General features: G+C 33.5%; 1 protein-coding gene across 1 annotated transcript in view; it reads right to left on the bottom strand.

Moving 5' to 3' along the window:
- Positions 1-683: 683 nt before the first annotated feature.
- The window catches only part of LOC149244710 (alpha-dioxygenase 1-like), a 42,310-nt gene continuing 24,936 nt past the window's right edge, over positions 684-18,057 (bottom strand). Inside the window, exons 7-10 of the mRNA XM_089368051.1 lie at positions 1,796-2,023; positions 1,364-1,566; positions 1,017-1,260; positions 684-912 (exon numbers count right to left, since the gene is read on the bottom strand). Coding sequence (XP_089224177.1) covers positions 684-912; positions 1,017-1,260; positions 1,364-1,566; positions 1,796-2,023 — 904 coding nt within the window. The remainder of the gene's footprint in view (positions 913-1,016; positions 1,261-1,363; positions 1,567-1,795; positions 2,024-18,057) is intronic.

The raw sequence follows: 18,057 nt of genomic DNA, 5'->3' as shown, positions 1-18,057 counted from the left end.
TAAATAAGTTGATGATAAATATGAACTACATTTATTAATATGATTGCCTTAATATAAATTAAATTTTAATATTTTTTCTAAACAATTAACTATAATTGGAGAGGACTTGTGATGAAAAATATGTCCTTTCGCTTGAAAAGGGAAATCCTGGGACAGAAAAAAAGGAAAAATTTATATAATTTTGAAAAAATACCACGATAAAAATAAATGGAGAAATATATAGACATAATACAATTAACTATAACCAGAGGGGAGGGGACGGGACTTGTAATGAAAAATATATAAAATAAAAGAAAGAAAAAAAGATAGATAAAATTTATATAGTTAGTTTTGTAAGAATACCATGCTAAAACTAAATGAAGAAATATATGGACATAATACGGATATATTAATTTAATAAGATAAAATGTAATGTACAATACCATATTACTAAATAAAATATAATTAGAAAGTCAATGAAATACAAAATGTGTGATAATCTTATCGTCCAACTGTATCACTGCATAGTTTAAACTTCAAAGGATCAAACATTGATATCGTACGAACATCGGCCATCACTTTCATCAGAATGACCCAACCGAAAGGTACATCAAATTTTCTATTCTAAGGTCTTGGTCGCTTGAATTTGATCGCTGTACTTATTCAGGTAATGAAATTACAACATGGAAAAACTTTCCTAAAAACTAATGAGGAATGCGAAAGTAGAGGGGAGTGCGGTTCTTAGGCTCAGGGCTGGCACTCCACACAGAAAATGCACTTGATGAATTCATCCACTTCTCTACCAGTTCTGGGTAGTGACGATACAACACGTCTTTCAGACTCTCTGTCTTTTTGTTTACCCATTCCAGGCCTTTCTCTGTATATACTTCCTTGTTAAAATCACTGGTGAAAAATCGATCTGCTTCCAATCGACTGCAATAATAATATACGTATAAGAAATTGTACATATACGTGTAGCCACCATTTTTGTAATTCTGTTAAGGGATTGAATATAATAAAGGAGTTATACTACCCACCGTGATGCCATGAGCACGAAGATAAAGAAAGCTGTTTCGCTGATTGCATAACCTTTAATCTTCTTTTCTGCCATCAGGCCCACCAACAAATCCAGGGCTTCAACATCGTTACCATAAACTTCTTGCAGGGTTTGGATAGCCTCCTTATCGTCTGTAAGTTCCTCCCACTTAGCGATAGGAATCATAAGCATATTGCGACGGAATTGGTTGTATCTTGATACGCTCCTCTCCCTGTCACGATAAACTTGGAAACAAAAAAAAAATCATCGAATCATAACATGACACCCAAAATTTTATTAAATTTATTGTGATCTTGAAGAGAATATTGTGAGCTGATGATATCATACTCTCAAGTGCAGGCATGTCTACGTGATCAGGTCTGTCCTGGCCACTGGGGTCCTGAGGAATGAGGTTTCTCATCCAGACAGGGTAGTTCCAGAGATCGAGGGCGCCGCAGGCTTGATGGCCCATTGATACAATTTGAGCTTCATTACCAATCTCTGATAACCTCTTTTCTCCAGAAATTCCGATGAGCTCCCTCATGTCTATCCTGTGACATGAAAATTAAATCCACCGAGTAAATGCTACATTTTCTGGTTAATCTAAGAAACCGTTAACAACAGTAAGTGAGAGTTCTATTCTGAAGTGATCATGATGGTGTTTACAGTTCTTAAGATCAGTAAAGTGTTTAAGGTCGAAATGGAAGTATCGAATTTACTACAAGACAAGATTTCCCATAAGTGCATTCTTCGAGCAGGGAAAGTGTTTTATAAACTCACTCTTTGAGCACTGGAGGTGTTTTGGAGCTGCCTGAAGTTCCATGAATGTCTCTGAGGAGGATACTGTCTGGCAACATACTATGCATTCGATAGACACTAACGAATTGCTCCGTCAAAGAGTAAGGGACTCCATGATTCTGAGGCTTCGGCATAGAAATAAAGCCACCAAGAAGTGAACTTCCTGTGTGACCAAAGGCATCCTTGAACTTCTTCCCCAACAGTCCATACCTGCGCATAAAAAATGTTTTTCCCGACCGAGCAAAATAAAGTATTTTATCAAGTGTTTAGTACAGTTTTTTCTTGTTCTACTAAAAATAGTTAAATAGTCCGCTCTTCTCTGTGTCATGTACAAATTCTGTTTGAAGCATTCAGATATTCTCAATATAACCTATATTTGTCCTTCGTTATAATAAGTGGCTTTAAAGAGCACCGTGAGCAAATTAAAATATTTATATTTTTTTTTTCTAAATGCGTATTTTGGAAGAGGATTATAAAGTTTTAATTTATTTATTAACATTGTTCGGGAAATTAAATAAATTGAAGGGTTAATAAATGCTCTTGAAACACTTATTTCATTATACAGGTTAATATATATATAAATAATAAAAATAAAAATAAATAAAAGTTAAACATATTTACATTGAAGACATACCGCCATTTTATCATAGAGATTTTTAATTTATAAATAGATTTTTTTCTAATATGATGGGCTAAACTATGGATTTTCAATATGAAATGTCTAAAAAAACACAACTCATTTTATATAAGACTTGTTCATATGATATTTTTTAATTAATAAATTTATTTAAAAGGGTTAAAAAAGCATAACTACTTCGGAAATAAATCTCACCCTTTGATTTGGGTATAATACTAAAAATATATAGAGATTAAATCCTTCCATCCACTTAATAATTATTGATAATTAAACTAAATTATGAAGCCTTATTTTAAAATAAGCATGTCTATCAGCATAACTAGATTTGTAATTTTGTTATAACCAATGAGTTTAAATGGCACATGTAATGAATTGTTTAATGTATTTAAATTTTTCGGTTTTATTAAGTTTTTTTTGGGATAGGTATGCATATTTTGGAATAGGAATCCTATAATTCTGATAAAAACTGAATATAAAAACTATATATTAAATTAGCTCTCCAGGTGAGATACCTGGAGTGTGTACAAACACTCATACACACCCTTATATCTTGAGTCGGGTAAGCCTCAAATATATAGTTTTTCACAATATTGGGTGGTTTGAACGACTCCCTCACAAATAAGATCTCAATCCTATTCTAAAGCAACAAACACTTAAACATAGGAAAGCTAACTTTCTCCATTAATGCTAACACCCCCCCTTAATGGAGAAAGGGTTCACTAAAAAACTCAAATGACATACGACGTGTACTGGTCTCAGTCTCAGCTAGCCTTACGATGGTAAAAGGAAGAGCTTTCATTTTTGTCTTCTTGCAGCAAATCCCATACTTGTTCATTTGCGGATGAAGCTTCATCTTCACTTTCTTTGCCATAAGCAAATGATGGGGCTTTGCCTCCTTTTTATGTTTTCTCCTCCTCAGGAGGAACACATGAACTCTTTTCCTCCTCTTTGAGTATATACTAGCATTCTTTGCATTTGATGTTGTAGGTTCTTGGGATTCTTCAATTGCTTCTTCTTGTCTCCCAATATCTGCACAAAAAAAATGTTAGATTTATAAAGATGACCATATTTTCTTTTATCTTCTTGTTCCTTCAGGAGAGCTTTCATTTCTCCATCTCTCCCTACTCCATCCCTCTCTGCTGACATAGTTATGCCTTCAGCCTCTTCACTCAGTTATGTTGCTACAGGCATGTTCTGCATTTGCTCCGTATGTGAGGATAGGCCTTCCTTCTCACCAAACAATAACTCATCAATAAGATGTTTTTCAATCATCAAATTGATCCACTCATCATGAGGTATATAAGTCTCATCAAACTTGATTTCTACATCTAGAAAACTTTCAGATTCTACAATAATGGATGTGTTTTCATCATCACAAGTTTCAGTTACAGACACATATTCATCACCCATCATTGCATCTTCAGTTTCACAATCAAATATGGGATCATTTTCAAGAGTAATATCTTCAGCATCATTGCCCTCATTCAAATAGTATTTCATTTATAAAACATCCCATAAGAAATTTGCACTAAGAACCTCTCCATATTCATATATTATGATGAGTATGATGTTATCATCTAATGGAGATATTATAAGACTTAATGTTGATGCATCTCCACTATCATTAATAATATCTCCAACACAATTGAATAAATTTACCTTCCATAATACTATTTCCATTTTATTTGCCCATATTTCATAATTCATACCTGAGAAAGAGGGTGGATGAGGCATTAGCCTCTTAATGATTTCAACAAATTCTAGATCTGTGTCATGATCCTTCACTTGATCAGTTATAAGTCCATCAGCGTCAACTGGAAACTCTTCACCAAATTCAATAAAACAATATATTGCCTCTATCCCGTGATGCGTTCTCCTTAGTTTCCTTCGAGACTCTTTCAATCTCCTTTGTTGACCCATTTCTCCTTCTATTTTCTCCCTTGCATCAGGCACACAAGAACACTTCGGCCAGGAATAGTTCTTTACCCAATCTCGAATTCAGTGGCCGTAACACCTAGAGGAAGGGAAACCCACTGGCTTCAACACCTAGATCCACTTCGACCATGACTAGGTTCCAAATAAATAAATAAAAACGGTCCAGAATGTCGGAAATGTGATCTCTTCAACTGCAACTCTCTGCAACTCAACACAAACACACTAGTCTTCAGCGCTAGAAAAATTGCAGGGCAGCCTCATGAACAAGATGAAGATGCCTCTACAACAATTTCATGTGGTTAGCCCTCACTTGATAGATGGCTCATAGGCCTCTGATCCCTTGCTTATAGCATCTATATTGGTCAAGAGATCGAACCCACAAGGAGTCGGAGCAGGATGAAGAACAAGATGATGTTCACATGGGTAATTAAAAATACACAAAAAAAAAGATTTTTTCAATGACTCATGTGCCTCAACGACAGAAGTTCGAACAACCAAGGCATTATTTTTTCGCTCCACAATTTGCACAGTCTAAGCTTTGACACGCTCCAAACTTAGCATATTGGTTATTCAACTCAGCTCAGCCCCACGATGGGTGCCAAGATCAACCCCAACTGCAATTACGTTGCACGATGAATGACAACTACAATGATAGGAAGCTCCAGCTCTTCAATCACTCAGATAATAACATCAATCATGTTGTTATGGATTCAAACCACGCCCAAGCTAGTCAAACACCTCCACGGGCTTCACCAGATTACTAGTCCACTGCAGCTCCAACTATTTATTTTCACACATTCATAGCAACCATGCCCTATACTCACAGTAACATCGATCTGGTGGAAGAGACACCTTATTCAACTCGCAAGAGTCGAGCCCTTCACTCTTCCACTGCAGAACATGATAATGTCAAACAACTCCATTTGCCGAGCGAGAACAAATCAAGCACAATGAGGCTTCCCCTGTTTTTTGTATTGTCGAGATTCTTTGGACTGTCACACCTATATATATATTGACGCCAACATACTCCTCTTTCGATCAAACAAACCAACCTCACCTCACTTTTCTCAAAACATCAGGCTAATCGGCTTTCTATGAGCATTAGGAGGATCACATATCAATTACCATTTGATAATCTGTGTGTTATTTCACCACGGGCCTTCAGGCCTCACCACGGAAATTAAGCCTCTGCCACGACATGGATCTCAGCACCACGATCTTCTTCTTAGTTCTCAATCGATGGCACACAATAGACAATACACTTGGCTCTTTCATGATTGCTCCATTCGGCTCTCAAGGTAGCACTCCACACTTCACACTCATGCTTGGCTCTCTCCACTAGCTCCACGCATAGGTAGATAAGATAATGAATTGTTCCACAGTTTCTTTCTCAACAACAGATCCTAACAAAGATCCTCACACGACACTTGTCCTCCGATGCATGCAGCAGCCACATGACACACTCCTCCTCTGGTGTTCACATGGCACACAGGCTCACAGCCAACATGCAGGATAACACATGCTTGGACAACACTCAACAGTCCACAACTCTTCTACTCACATTCCACATAACAATCCGGGAAGATGATCTCCACGGTAGATGCACCAGCCTGGCCGAGCTCCTCGGATATTCCCATGTTGTGTGTAATACCCTTGACAGTTGCGTTTATGACATCCAACCCGCAACTGATCCACTCCAATCCACGCAGACAGCAACAGATCTTTCCAGAACGCAAAATGCGGCAAGAAATAAAGATACGGCTTTCAGGTTTCTTGTGGGTGCTCATGTCGTCGCTGCAATTTGCAACATGTTTCCCACTCTACGCATCCACCACAATCACCACTGAAATTTGGATGCACTGTGCGAGCTCCTACGTGTGTCGATGCTCATGCAGCGTTCAACACTGGCTGATCTCCCACCTCTGTGGAAGTCTGACCTCCTGTGGTATTCTACCACACACCAATAGCAGATCTCAATCACAGTGAAATAGTCCACACTCCTGCCTCCTCGTGACCTAGATGCCTCCACCTTAAGTCAATGTGCAGAAACAGATCTCCTCAATCACGGAGATGGCACAGTCTACTCAAGCACGCAGCCCTTTTCACGCTTGCAGGCTTTCAACAAGAAACACGTAGATCTTCTGTCGGCAGCCACTACCAAGGCACAGCCTTCTCTCAGCCTCCATGCAACTTTCTATTGTTTTCATAGTAGTCGCGAAGTTCTTTGCAACTATACACCACATATATGCAACGATCAATAAAATGAAAACCCGCAGAAGGGTAACAGTGAGATCAACACGTTTGTGCACCTATAACTTGTGATGATTTCAGCTTAGGCATGACCTTCAATCAATGTATAGGATCAACAACCTTGCAGCTCTGATACCATGATAAAAAAAAGCTGAATATAATAACTATATATTAAATTAGCTCTCCAGGTGAGGTACCTGGAGAGTGTACAAACACCCATACACACCCTTATATCTTGAGTCAGATGAGCCTCAAATATATAGGTTTTCACAATATCAAGTGGTTTGAACCACTCCCTAACAAATAGGATCTCAATCCTATTATAAAGCAACAAACACTTAAACATAGGAAAGCTAACTTTCTTCATTAATGTTAACACATTTTAATTTAATTATTAATAATTATTAAGTGGGTGGTAGTTATTTAACCTTTATGGAATGTTTTAAAATATTTTTAGTAATAATAAGAGATCAAATGTTGAGAATAATCTTATAAAGTAATTATTCCTTTTTTATCCTTTCAATTAAATCAAATCATTAAAAAAAAATCATATGAACAAGTTCCATATGAAATAAATTATGATTTTTAATGCATGTTATATTGATAAGCTATCATATTGGCCCTTGGTATTATAAGAAAACCTATTTACATATTAAGAATCTCTATGGTAAAGTTAGTAAAGCTTCATAGTTAATATTATTGTTACCTGTTTTCTAAAATCTATATAGGTTTAACTCATATATTAATTCTTTTAATAATAATAGTAATAATAAGGCGTTATAATTTAGTTGATTTTGATAAAAAATTAATCTGAGTGTGAGTGTTTTGACTCTTATCATGGGTTGATGTATTGATGCATGTAAGTGTTTACTAGCCATTTAATTTCTATGGCTACCCTACATTGCATTTAGTTGTGAGGGGTAAGTGGATCTTTATTGTTTAGTTTTACAATTTTTATTGGGCATAGAGGTGCTTTACAATCCACTAGGAGGGAGATGTTGTAGTGTCCTAAACGAGTAAACATTTAAATGTATAATCAATCTGAAAAATAATAGAAGGTTAAAAGCAATAAAAATTAAACTGACTTAGTTCAATTTGGTTGCATATAATTTTAGAGTTTCTTCTTTGGAGCAGGTCAAACCCTTCAAATTGAGGAAGAAAATAATTGCAAGGGAACTAGTGCTATTTGAAGGAAATTTATGGGATTTATTGGGTGGTGTCTATCAAAGGGAAATTGTGGGTTGATATTGTCATTCTATTCCCTAATAATATTGTTCTTAAATGTAAGTTGAGCATTGGAAATGGTACAAACTTTGTTATTGAGCTACTTTCTCTATGCTGAGCTTTGCGGTTAGCTCTATGGAAGTAGGGGAAGATTTGTAAACAAAATGGTGATTCAAAAAAATTAGTGGACTAACTCAATGGAAAGGTGGATCTTAGAATTCTTTAGTTGGAATCATGGAAAAGAAAGATCCTATAGTTTGATGATCTTCAAATCCTTCACTATTATAGGAAGCATAATGTTCTAGTAGATTTACTCTCAAAATAAGCTTTAATTTTGGATGTTGGCATTTTTACCTATTGAATATTCCTCAATGGTGTATTATTTTCACTCTTTTCCTTTAATCTCTTTAATATTTATTTTCCCATGAAAAAGTTAGTCCTTCTTCTTTAGGTATGGTTAAGCATATTTTGGATGCTAAGGTAAAATGTGAGTATAGAAATCAAGTAAGATTTCTACACAGTGAAGAGATTGTACTTTTTTATTTCTATTCTCAAAATATCAAAAATATATTTTTTTCTTAAAAAGAATCAATAAAAAAACCATAATAATTCATATTGGTAAAACTTAATAAAATTAATTAGTAAACTTGTGTGTGTATACATATATAGTGATACATGTAAAATAATGATTCATATTATTAACCAATGTATTTGAGAAATTCATATTTAATAATAATTAATAAGCATATAAAAAATTAACACTTATAATTAAAAAAAATAAAATAAAATCAAAAAATCTAGGCTATATTTCTCTATATAAATAATGTTATGCATATCACATTAAAAAATTAAGTTTAAAATTTTATAAAGCTTGAAAAAATACATGTAATTCTATGTATTAAGGTTTTTTTTAATTAGGGCTAGCTAAGAGGGGAGCGGAAAATTTTATAAAGCTTGAAAAAATACATGTAATTCTATGTATTAAGGTTTTATTAAAATTAGGGCTGGCCAAGAGGGGAGCCGTACTCTTCGAAGGTGGACAAAATTTGTAGGTACTCATGGGGTCTTGGTCATATCGAAAAGAACCAAGTAGAGATATATGGTCTCTACTATTAGCTTTTGTTAGCCAAAGGAAATTAGATGAGCACACATAAGGTTATGCGATATTCTCTCATAATCCTACATCATATGGTCAAATGCTCCCTCACAAAGGAGAAATCTATGGAAAAAATCATGAAAAGAATAATGAAAATTGGTCAAGATATCTCATCCAAAGTATATTTCCATGGCCTAAGAAACTTCAACAAAAAATAAGACAAGGGGGTATAAATTGAAGATATGTGAATTAAATATTAATGGCCAAATCAAGTGATCTATAATTTCATAATGTGGATGAAGCCTATTTAAAAAAAATTGTACTAGAGATATGTGTTGTAAATTTGTGTTTTTTTAGGGTAGTTTCGTAAGAAGTTCACCAACAAAACCTCTCTTTTTGTTACTTAGTTATATTCTCCTTAGGAAAATCATCTATTCCTATTGGAAAGGAGAAATAAATTGGAAAAATTTATGTATTATCTATGTTGTAACTGATGTACTTTGAACCAAGGGCATAATTATATGATACAAATACCATTTTTGCTTAAAAAATATTTTACTAAAATAAAAATACTTTTATGTATAGCGATGTGAAATTTATATCAATATAAATATTATTATTAAGCAATTACAAATCTATTTTAACATTAAATTACAAATTAAATTTCTCGAAGAGAAAAATTTTCATTAAATTTTACACTTTAAAAAAATGTTTGCATTTAATTCCTTCAATACCTAGTAAATCCATAATTAACATAAACATATACTAATAGTACTTCAGAAAGAACATTGTGTTTTCATTTTTTTAGGAGGAACATTGTCTCTTCATTTTTCACTTGTGCGGGGGAAATGGTAACACGCGCCTAACTAAAATGCTAGCCTCCATGGCCATTAACACCTCCCTCTTGTTGCAAACGAAGAGACGACGTTTAGGACGAAGTGGGAAGCTCGAGAAGGTGAAGCATGTGACTCCCATGGTGATTTTATTTAATTCACTGAGGCTAGATAGAGGGGGATAGAAATGTAGGTCTCCAGGTGGAACGTAGCTTGATGGAGGACATTTGTTGTGTTTGGAACACTAGCTTTCAAATTCTCAAGTTGAATAGCAGAGATCTCGTTCGAAATTCTATGCTTAGGTGCTTTTTTTTTCTCATTCTCGACTTCTACCGATGTTTTTTTCCTAATTCTATGGAAAAATCATTTTCTCATATCGAGCATGCATTTCTATCTTTAGCGGTGTTGTTTTCGTTTTACTTTTGGTTATGGAAGTGTTCCTCTACATTGGTTGACAAGTAATTGCAACGTAGAATATTTAGCCAGTTGTTCATCATCTTAAGGTAGGGTTTTAGGAGGCTTGTTATAAGAGAGACTTCTTTCCCCTTCTTTCTATATACATTTCCATCTCAGTGGTTTTTGGAGCTCTCCCCTATTCACGAGTCCTCACACGGTTCTTGAATGGTTCTCCTCCTCACACGGTTCTTGAATGGTTCTCCTCACTAATATGTGGTTTGTTGGAGCCTCAACTATGGGAGGTATTATATGGTCCTTTTGTTGGTGCGTGACCCTGTTGGGCCTTTGGAAAATTATTCCTTTGAAAATTTTGTGGGGCGCATTATGTAAATTCATGCACTCCTCTTTTCATAGCTGGTTATCTCATAACTGGTTATCTCGTTCCGGAGGACTCTCTCTATTGTAAGGTTGGAAATTTTGTGTCTCAACGGTTCAAAGTTGCTTGATGGGTGAACGAGTTTGGTGCTAATTCATGTTTCTCCTTCTGATATTGGTTTGTGGAGTGTGTTTTTCAGTTTCCTTGCCATAGTGCCACTACATTATAAAATCCTTATGTTAGCAAAAGTGTGACTCAGTTCATCCTTTACAGACTATATGGACTATATGGGTGTTTAAGGTAAATTTATATGTTTTTTTCGTAAATTTTGTTTTATATTTATTGCGTGGTTCTTTCATTGTAATGCTGGTAAGTTAAGACCAAGATGGTGTGAAGAGGCTTGGTATATTAACATGTTAGATATGTTGGAAGGGTAGAGGAAACAAAACAAAAATTCACACATAAAACATGAGTTTCTTCTCTTCTATTGATCACACAAAAGATAATGCTTACACTGAACCCGGTGAAGGGTACTTAACCATTTCCAACTAGCTACTTGCCTAAAATACCTTGGCATGCACTCACACTTAACTTAGTTAACTCACACTCTAAATATGGACTGCACTTAACTCTTTATCCATCACTCGTCTTGACTCAACACTCAGTTAACTGACTCTCTAATTTTAGCGAACTCCACTTGCGAGGGTAATTACAATTTCTAACACTCCCCATTAATTATGACCATATGACTCAATATGACTTAACTATCACATAAACATGCTTGTTGGTATATGTCTAAGTTAGGCTTGCAATGACTCAAGAATTTTACAATTTTGCATTTTCTTTTTCTCTGCTTCCAGGTTCTATATCCCCGAAATTGCTTCATTCTCTATTGTGATTTCTTGTTGTAGGCTTTATTTACTTGTTGCTGCTGCAATTTTCCTTTGATTTGTCTTAAACTTGTTTTGAAAAACAATTGGATCATGTCTTCTACAGTTTCCTCTTCAATTATCATTCAACTATGGACTGCTGCCATAACGTTACATCTTCAAATTGTTTTCTTTGCTTTGCTTCTTATGCTTTATATTCCTGAGTTTCTTTTTGCCATATTTATTGATAGCAAAATATTGTCTCTTCTTGACTCCATTGGTAAAAAAAGGTTTCAATGCATTCATCTTTGTCTTCGGAAACATCCATAACATTATTTTCACTTTCATCATGAGGTACTGCTACTTTTTTCCTATAATCTGCATAAAATTTATTAACGACCTTACTTTCAACTTCTACTCCCTTGCTATTTTGTGAACACTTGCATATTCAAAAACAATGTTAAAAACATCTTTCATATGACTCTCTTCAGTGAGAGCTTCCTACTCTACATCTATCTTATTTTCAACTGCATGGAGGTTGTTTTCCATTGTTATGATTTTAGTGGATATTCTCATCAAAAACTCTTCGATCGCTTTATCATGTTCTTGATCATCAACTGCTGCTAGATGATATACTGCTTCATGAGCAATTCCAACTCCTTCATGTCTTGCTGCTACAATGGCAGCTTCAACCTTCAATGTTTCATGAAACATTTCTCTTACCATATTGCCACAGTCAATCTCTATTTCAAAAAAGAAACCATACATATCATCAACATATTTTTAATCCACACTATGGTGGAATATCCAAGAATTCCTATTCTCATTGTCAATTTCATTGGCACTTTCAACTTCACCAAATCCATCAGCTGCGGCTGGATTCACCAATTCACATATAACTTTGGAGTCATTATCCACATGTGTCTCATCATAGTGGGATTCACCATCATCTGTATCATCCACATTAGTCCTTGAACATTTATTTTCTTTTGCTCTGTTTCACATACAAAGAATATTGCTTCTCTCTTTGCATCTTTGTTGCATCTTCTTCATGCATATGCATTCTTTCATATTGAGTTTCAATTTTATGGTCTTGACAACCATCATCCACTTTTGAGTGGAGTTCTCCAAGCTCTGATTTCCTCTCAGAGTCTTGCTCATATACTCTCAAATCTGTGGCTGACTTGTTTTCTTGTGACATACACTATTGTTGCATGTCACTCTCCTTTATGCCAAAGTCTTCTTCCAAGATCTTCCATATTTCCTTGGAAGTTGTATCTTTCTTTACCTTGCACATAATCAATTTACCCATCGCTTATTGAATGAAACTCAAAACAAAAACATCTTTTACCTCATCATAAAAGTTAACAATCCTTTCTCATAATAAACTTTTAATTTTTTAATTTTTTTCTAATTAAAAAAGAAAAACTAAAACTAAAACTTAAAAAAATCTCGACTTCAAACCTTTCACAATCCTATAACCAAGGCTTGTCTTTTTAAATCACCGTGTTTTGAAATAAGCCCACCATCGTACTTATACCATGTACCTTACCATTTTAAATAAATAAATAAATAAAAAAACATTTTTCAAAGCTCCACAATCTTCAAAGGTTTCGAATAGCCTTTTAAAACCTTATAAAACAACTTTTCAAATAACTTTAAAGATTTTTAAAAAAGACTCAAAAAAATTGTCGTTTTCAAACTTGCCCATGGATAGATTAACGACTACGGCTTATGGTGGGTTTCCCTTCGCACGCGGTTTTGACTTTGGCTACGGCTACGACGGGGTGTTGACTTCGGCTATGGCTTATGGCAGCTCTCCCTTCTCACGCTCTCTTCGGCGGTGTTAGCAGTTTGTAGACCGCGACTCCAGCTGTGGCTCACGGTGGTGACTACAACACCTTATCAGTGTCATGGGTGATTCTGCATAGTGATCATTCACGTACGCAACACTGGAAAAGGAAACTTGGATTCTCTTTGTTACTTATCTCTCACCCAATTTGAATCTGCAGGCTGTGATTGCAAGTTTTCTATCTCTGGTTTTTAGATTTTCTAGCCTAGCTAGGTGACTTTGGCTCTGATATCAATTTGTTGGAAGTGCAGAGGAAACAAAACATAAATTCTCACATAAAACAAGAGCTTTTTCTCTTCTATTGATCACACAAAATATAATGGTTACAGTGAACCCTGTGAAGGGTATTTAACCTTTTCCAACTAGCTAGTTGCTTAAAATATCTTGACATGAAATCACACTTAACTCAATTAACTCACACTCTAAATATGTCCATCAATCGTTTTGACTCAACGCTAAACACTCAACACTCAGTTAACTGACTCTCTAATTGCTCACTCCACATGCTAGAATAATTACAATTTTAACAAAATACTGAGTTTGGGTTTCTCTTTCAAATTTTGATACGACGGGTTGGTTTCCCTATTTTCTTTTCCTAGTTTATCAGTGAGACTTCGTTCTCAAGGGTTCCCTTCCAGAAATGGGATAAGAGGTCGTTTGAAATAATTCAGTGGCTGGCAGTGCGGCTACAAGCACTGTGTGTCTAGATTTCTACACCGGTCTATACTCTCGCTATCTCCAGTAGCCTATATAGGCACTATGCAACTATGTTATATCACTGGATTTAATTCCACTAGCATTGTATTTTTCAAGCCCTCCAGTTTGCGTGGACTCACTAGATCGAGAAGCTTATCGTTGGTTTCTTGGCTATTTATTTCTTCATGTCACGGCAGTGAGCTCAGGAAGCCAATTATTATTAGTGAGTTTACCATGGGTGAACTCACATGGACCATAGGTTTCAAGGTCCGACTTCTCATTTTTATTTTTTAGAACTCCCCTACCAGTCTTCGAGATGAACATGCTAGTATGGAGGAGGAAGCCTCCTCTCATTAATCCTCTTTTTAAGACAGACATCCTAGCTGAGTGGGGTGATTGGGTCCCATAAATTGGATAAATTGGGTGTATGAGAGGGAGGTACAATTAATAATATATGTTGTCAATTGATCTATATTAACAAGTAAAAGATTTTGTGAAATTTCTGATGAATTAGACTATCTTAAATCGCTATGACTCTTTCATAGATATCCTTGATTCCCTTAAACACATGCACAAGCATCTGGACGCTTTTGACAGAAAAATCGAGTGGATTGAGCATCATCCCACATTCCCTGCAATAAGGAAGACTTCAACAAATTCGACAACTCCCATTATGTTAACAAGATATGATTCAGACACCTCAACATGATGCATGATGGTTTTTATGTGTGATTGAATAGGTGCAGTTTTCTTTGTAACTAACTACTCAGACCTGAATATTATATGTTACTTGTGTATCTTTTAAGTTTCAAATGGCTCTGAACTCCTTAAGGAAAGTTTATTTTTGGCTGTAGTCAGATGTTTGTGTGAGAGAATGGCCTGAAATTTGAAACTGCTATCTATTTTCTATATTTTTAATTAATAGAATTTAACTCATAGGAAAAAAAAAAAATGGCATAACCAAATTTTATATATATATATATATAATTAAAAATATTTCGTGGAGATTAAAGCTTACCATCTACTTAATAATTGTTGATAATTAAATTAAAATTTTAAAAGAAAATAAACTTATGTATTAATATAATAACATAATTTGTATCATCAACAAAATTACATTAAATTAACCATTTTTAAAAATAATTTATTTATATTTATACACTCTATTCTAATTTATTTTATAAACATGTTCAAATAGATATAATGATATTTTCTCTTTATTATAAAGCATATTTTTGAAGTTTATCCTTTGTCATTGTACTTACAGCGAAAATTCATAATTATTGATGCCAATTACAAATCATAATTCTTGATACAAGAGGAGGACAAATTGTAGTCTCTTTTCATACCAATATTAGCATAGAAACCATGGTATTACTCTTCAATTCATTTTGACCTCCAATGTTCATTCTTATTATATTCTTCAATGTTCTTACTAGGTATTTTAAGGTTTTTTTTCAATAATATTAAAATGATATCTTAAAGCTTTTTGGATAGAATGGTGATTCTTGATACAAAAGGAGGATAAATTTTGGAGTCTCTTTTGATACCAATATTAGCATAGAAACCATGGTATTACTCTTCAATTCATTTTGACCTCCGATGTTCATTCTTATTATATTCTTCAATGTTCTTGCTAGGTATTTTAAGGTTTTCTTCCAATGATATTAAAATGGTATTTTAAAGGTTTTTGGAGAGAATGGTGAGCGAGTTAATTTTAATGCATAAATCAATAATTATAGGTGTATTTATCCATTTCAACTCATTGTGGATGTAGGCATATCTATTTCAACTCATTATGGATGTAGGCATATCTATTTCAAGTTATTGTGATAATGTGGCAATCGGTCATTATCATAATGTTACATTACATTGCAATATATTGAACTTCGTATTGCGACATTTTAAAATTGGTGTTTAATATTTGGATTTATAACATTAAGGTTTTTAATAATGAGTTTATAATTATAAAAAGCATTTATTAAGGTTTTTAACATTTGGCTTATATAATTACAAAATGGTGTCCGATGTTGCATTATGACAGCTATTGTCTTGATGTGGCAATCAATTATTGTTGTAGCGTTACATTACATTACAAGTCATTGAACATCACAATGCGATATAAAAAAATTGGGGTTTAATATTAGGGTTTATAACATTAGGAATTTTAGTATTGGGTTTATAATATTAGGATTTAATATTGGGTTTATAATTTATAATAATGTGGTTTAATATTAGGGTTTATAATATTAATCTTGGGGTTTTGTATTAGGGTTTAATATTGTGACATTGGAATGGTACAAAAATGTATCAAATGTTGCATTGTGACAAACATTGTCTTAATGCGATAATCAATCATTGTCATAATGTCACATTGCATTGTAATTTATTCAACATCACATTGTGGCATAATAAAATTGAGGTTTAATAGTAGGTTTGATAACATTAGGGTTATTAGTATTAGGTTTTATAATATTTTGGTTAATATTGGTTTATCATTTGTAATAGTATGATTTAGTATTTGAGTTTATAATATTAATATTAAAGTATTTTATATTGGGTTTTATAATGTTATGTTTTTATATTAAGGTTTAATATTGTGATGTTTGAATGGTACAAAAAATGCATCAAACATCACATAGTGACAAACATTGTCTCAATATGAAAATTAATCTAACAACCATTGTCTTAATGTTAAATCATATTGCAATTTATTCAATGTCACAATGTTACATTACAAAACTTAGGTTTATTAATCTCTTGGGTTTTTAATATTAATTCCATAGGTTTATAATATCAATAATTTCTCGGGTTTATAATATTAATAATCCCTTGGGCTTATTAATGTCTTAGGTTAATAATATTAATCCCTTGGGTTTATAATCCACTGGGTTTAGGATATTGATCCCAAAAGTTTAATAATCCCTTCGATTTATAGAATTAATCTCTTTGGTTTATAATATTAATCGTATGGTTCACAATATCAATCTTAGGGTTTATATTCTTAGGGTTTAATGTTATTCCCTCAGGCTTTTAATATTAACCCAATGAGTTTATTAATCACTTGGCTTTATAATATTGATCTTAGGGTTTGTAATATTAATCATAGGGTTTATATTCCTACGGCTTATATTATTAATTCCTTGGGTTTATTAATCTTAATTTTTATATTCTTAGGGTTCAATGTTATTCACTTGGGTTTAATATTATTCCCGTGGGTTTATAATTTCTTTGGTTTATTAATCCCTTTGACCTATAATATTAATCTCTTGTGTTTTTAATATTAATCACTAGGGTTTAATGTTATTCTCCTCGAGTTAAAATCCATTGGGCTTATAATATTAATCCCTTTGGTTTATTAATCCCTTGGATTCACAGTATTAGTCCACTAGGTTTATACTATTAATCCTAATTCTTATAATATTAATATTAAATTCTATATTCCGAGGGTTTAATATTAATCCTCAAGTTTAATGTTATTCCCTTTGGTTTTTAATATTAATCTAATGAGTTTATTAATCCCTTGGGTTTATAATATTGATCCTGGGGTTTCTAATATTAATCATAGGGTTTATATTCTTAGGGTTTAATATTTATTTTAGGGTTTATAACATTTATCTTAGGGTTTATAACCCTTGGGTCTATAACATTAATCCCTTGGGCTTAATATTACTCCCTTGGGTTTATTAATCCTTGGATTTATAATATTAATCCCTTGTATTCTTAATATTAATCCAGTGGGTTTAACAATCCCTTGGGTTCAGTATTATTCCTGAAGGTTAAAATCCATTGAGTTTATAATATGAATCCCTTGGGTTTATTAATCCCTTGCATTTATAGCATCAATCCCCTAAGTTTATAATATTGATCCTAATTTTATAATATTAATATTAGGGTTTATATTCCTAGGGATTAATATTAATCCTAGGGTTTAATGTTATTCCCTTAGGTTTATAATCCCTCATTTTCTTAATATTAATCTAATGGGTTTATTAATTCCTTGGGTTTATAACATTGATACTGGCTTTCTCATATTAATAATAAGATTTATATTCATAGGGTTTAATATTAAGTCTAAGG

The sequence above is a fragment of the Pinus tabuliformis genome, chromosome 8, assembly GCF_031772625.1.
Source record: "Pinus tabuliformis cultivar Carrire ecotype Pingquan chromosome 8, CPIR1, whole genome shotgun sequence".
NCBI classification, from domain to species: Eukaryota; Viridiplantae; Streptophyta; class Pinopsida; order Pinales; family Pinaceae; genus Pinus; species Pinus tabuliformis.
This window is presented reverse-complemented; position numbering and strand designations above follow the sequence as displayed.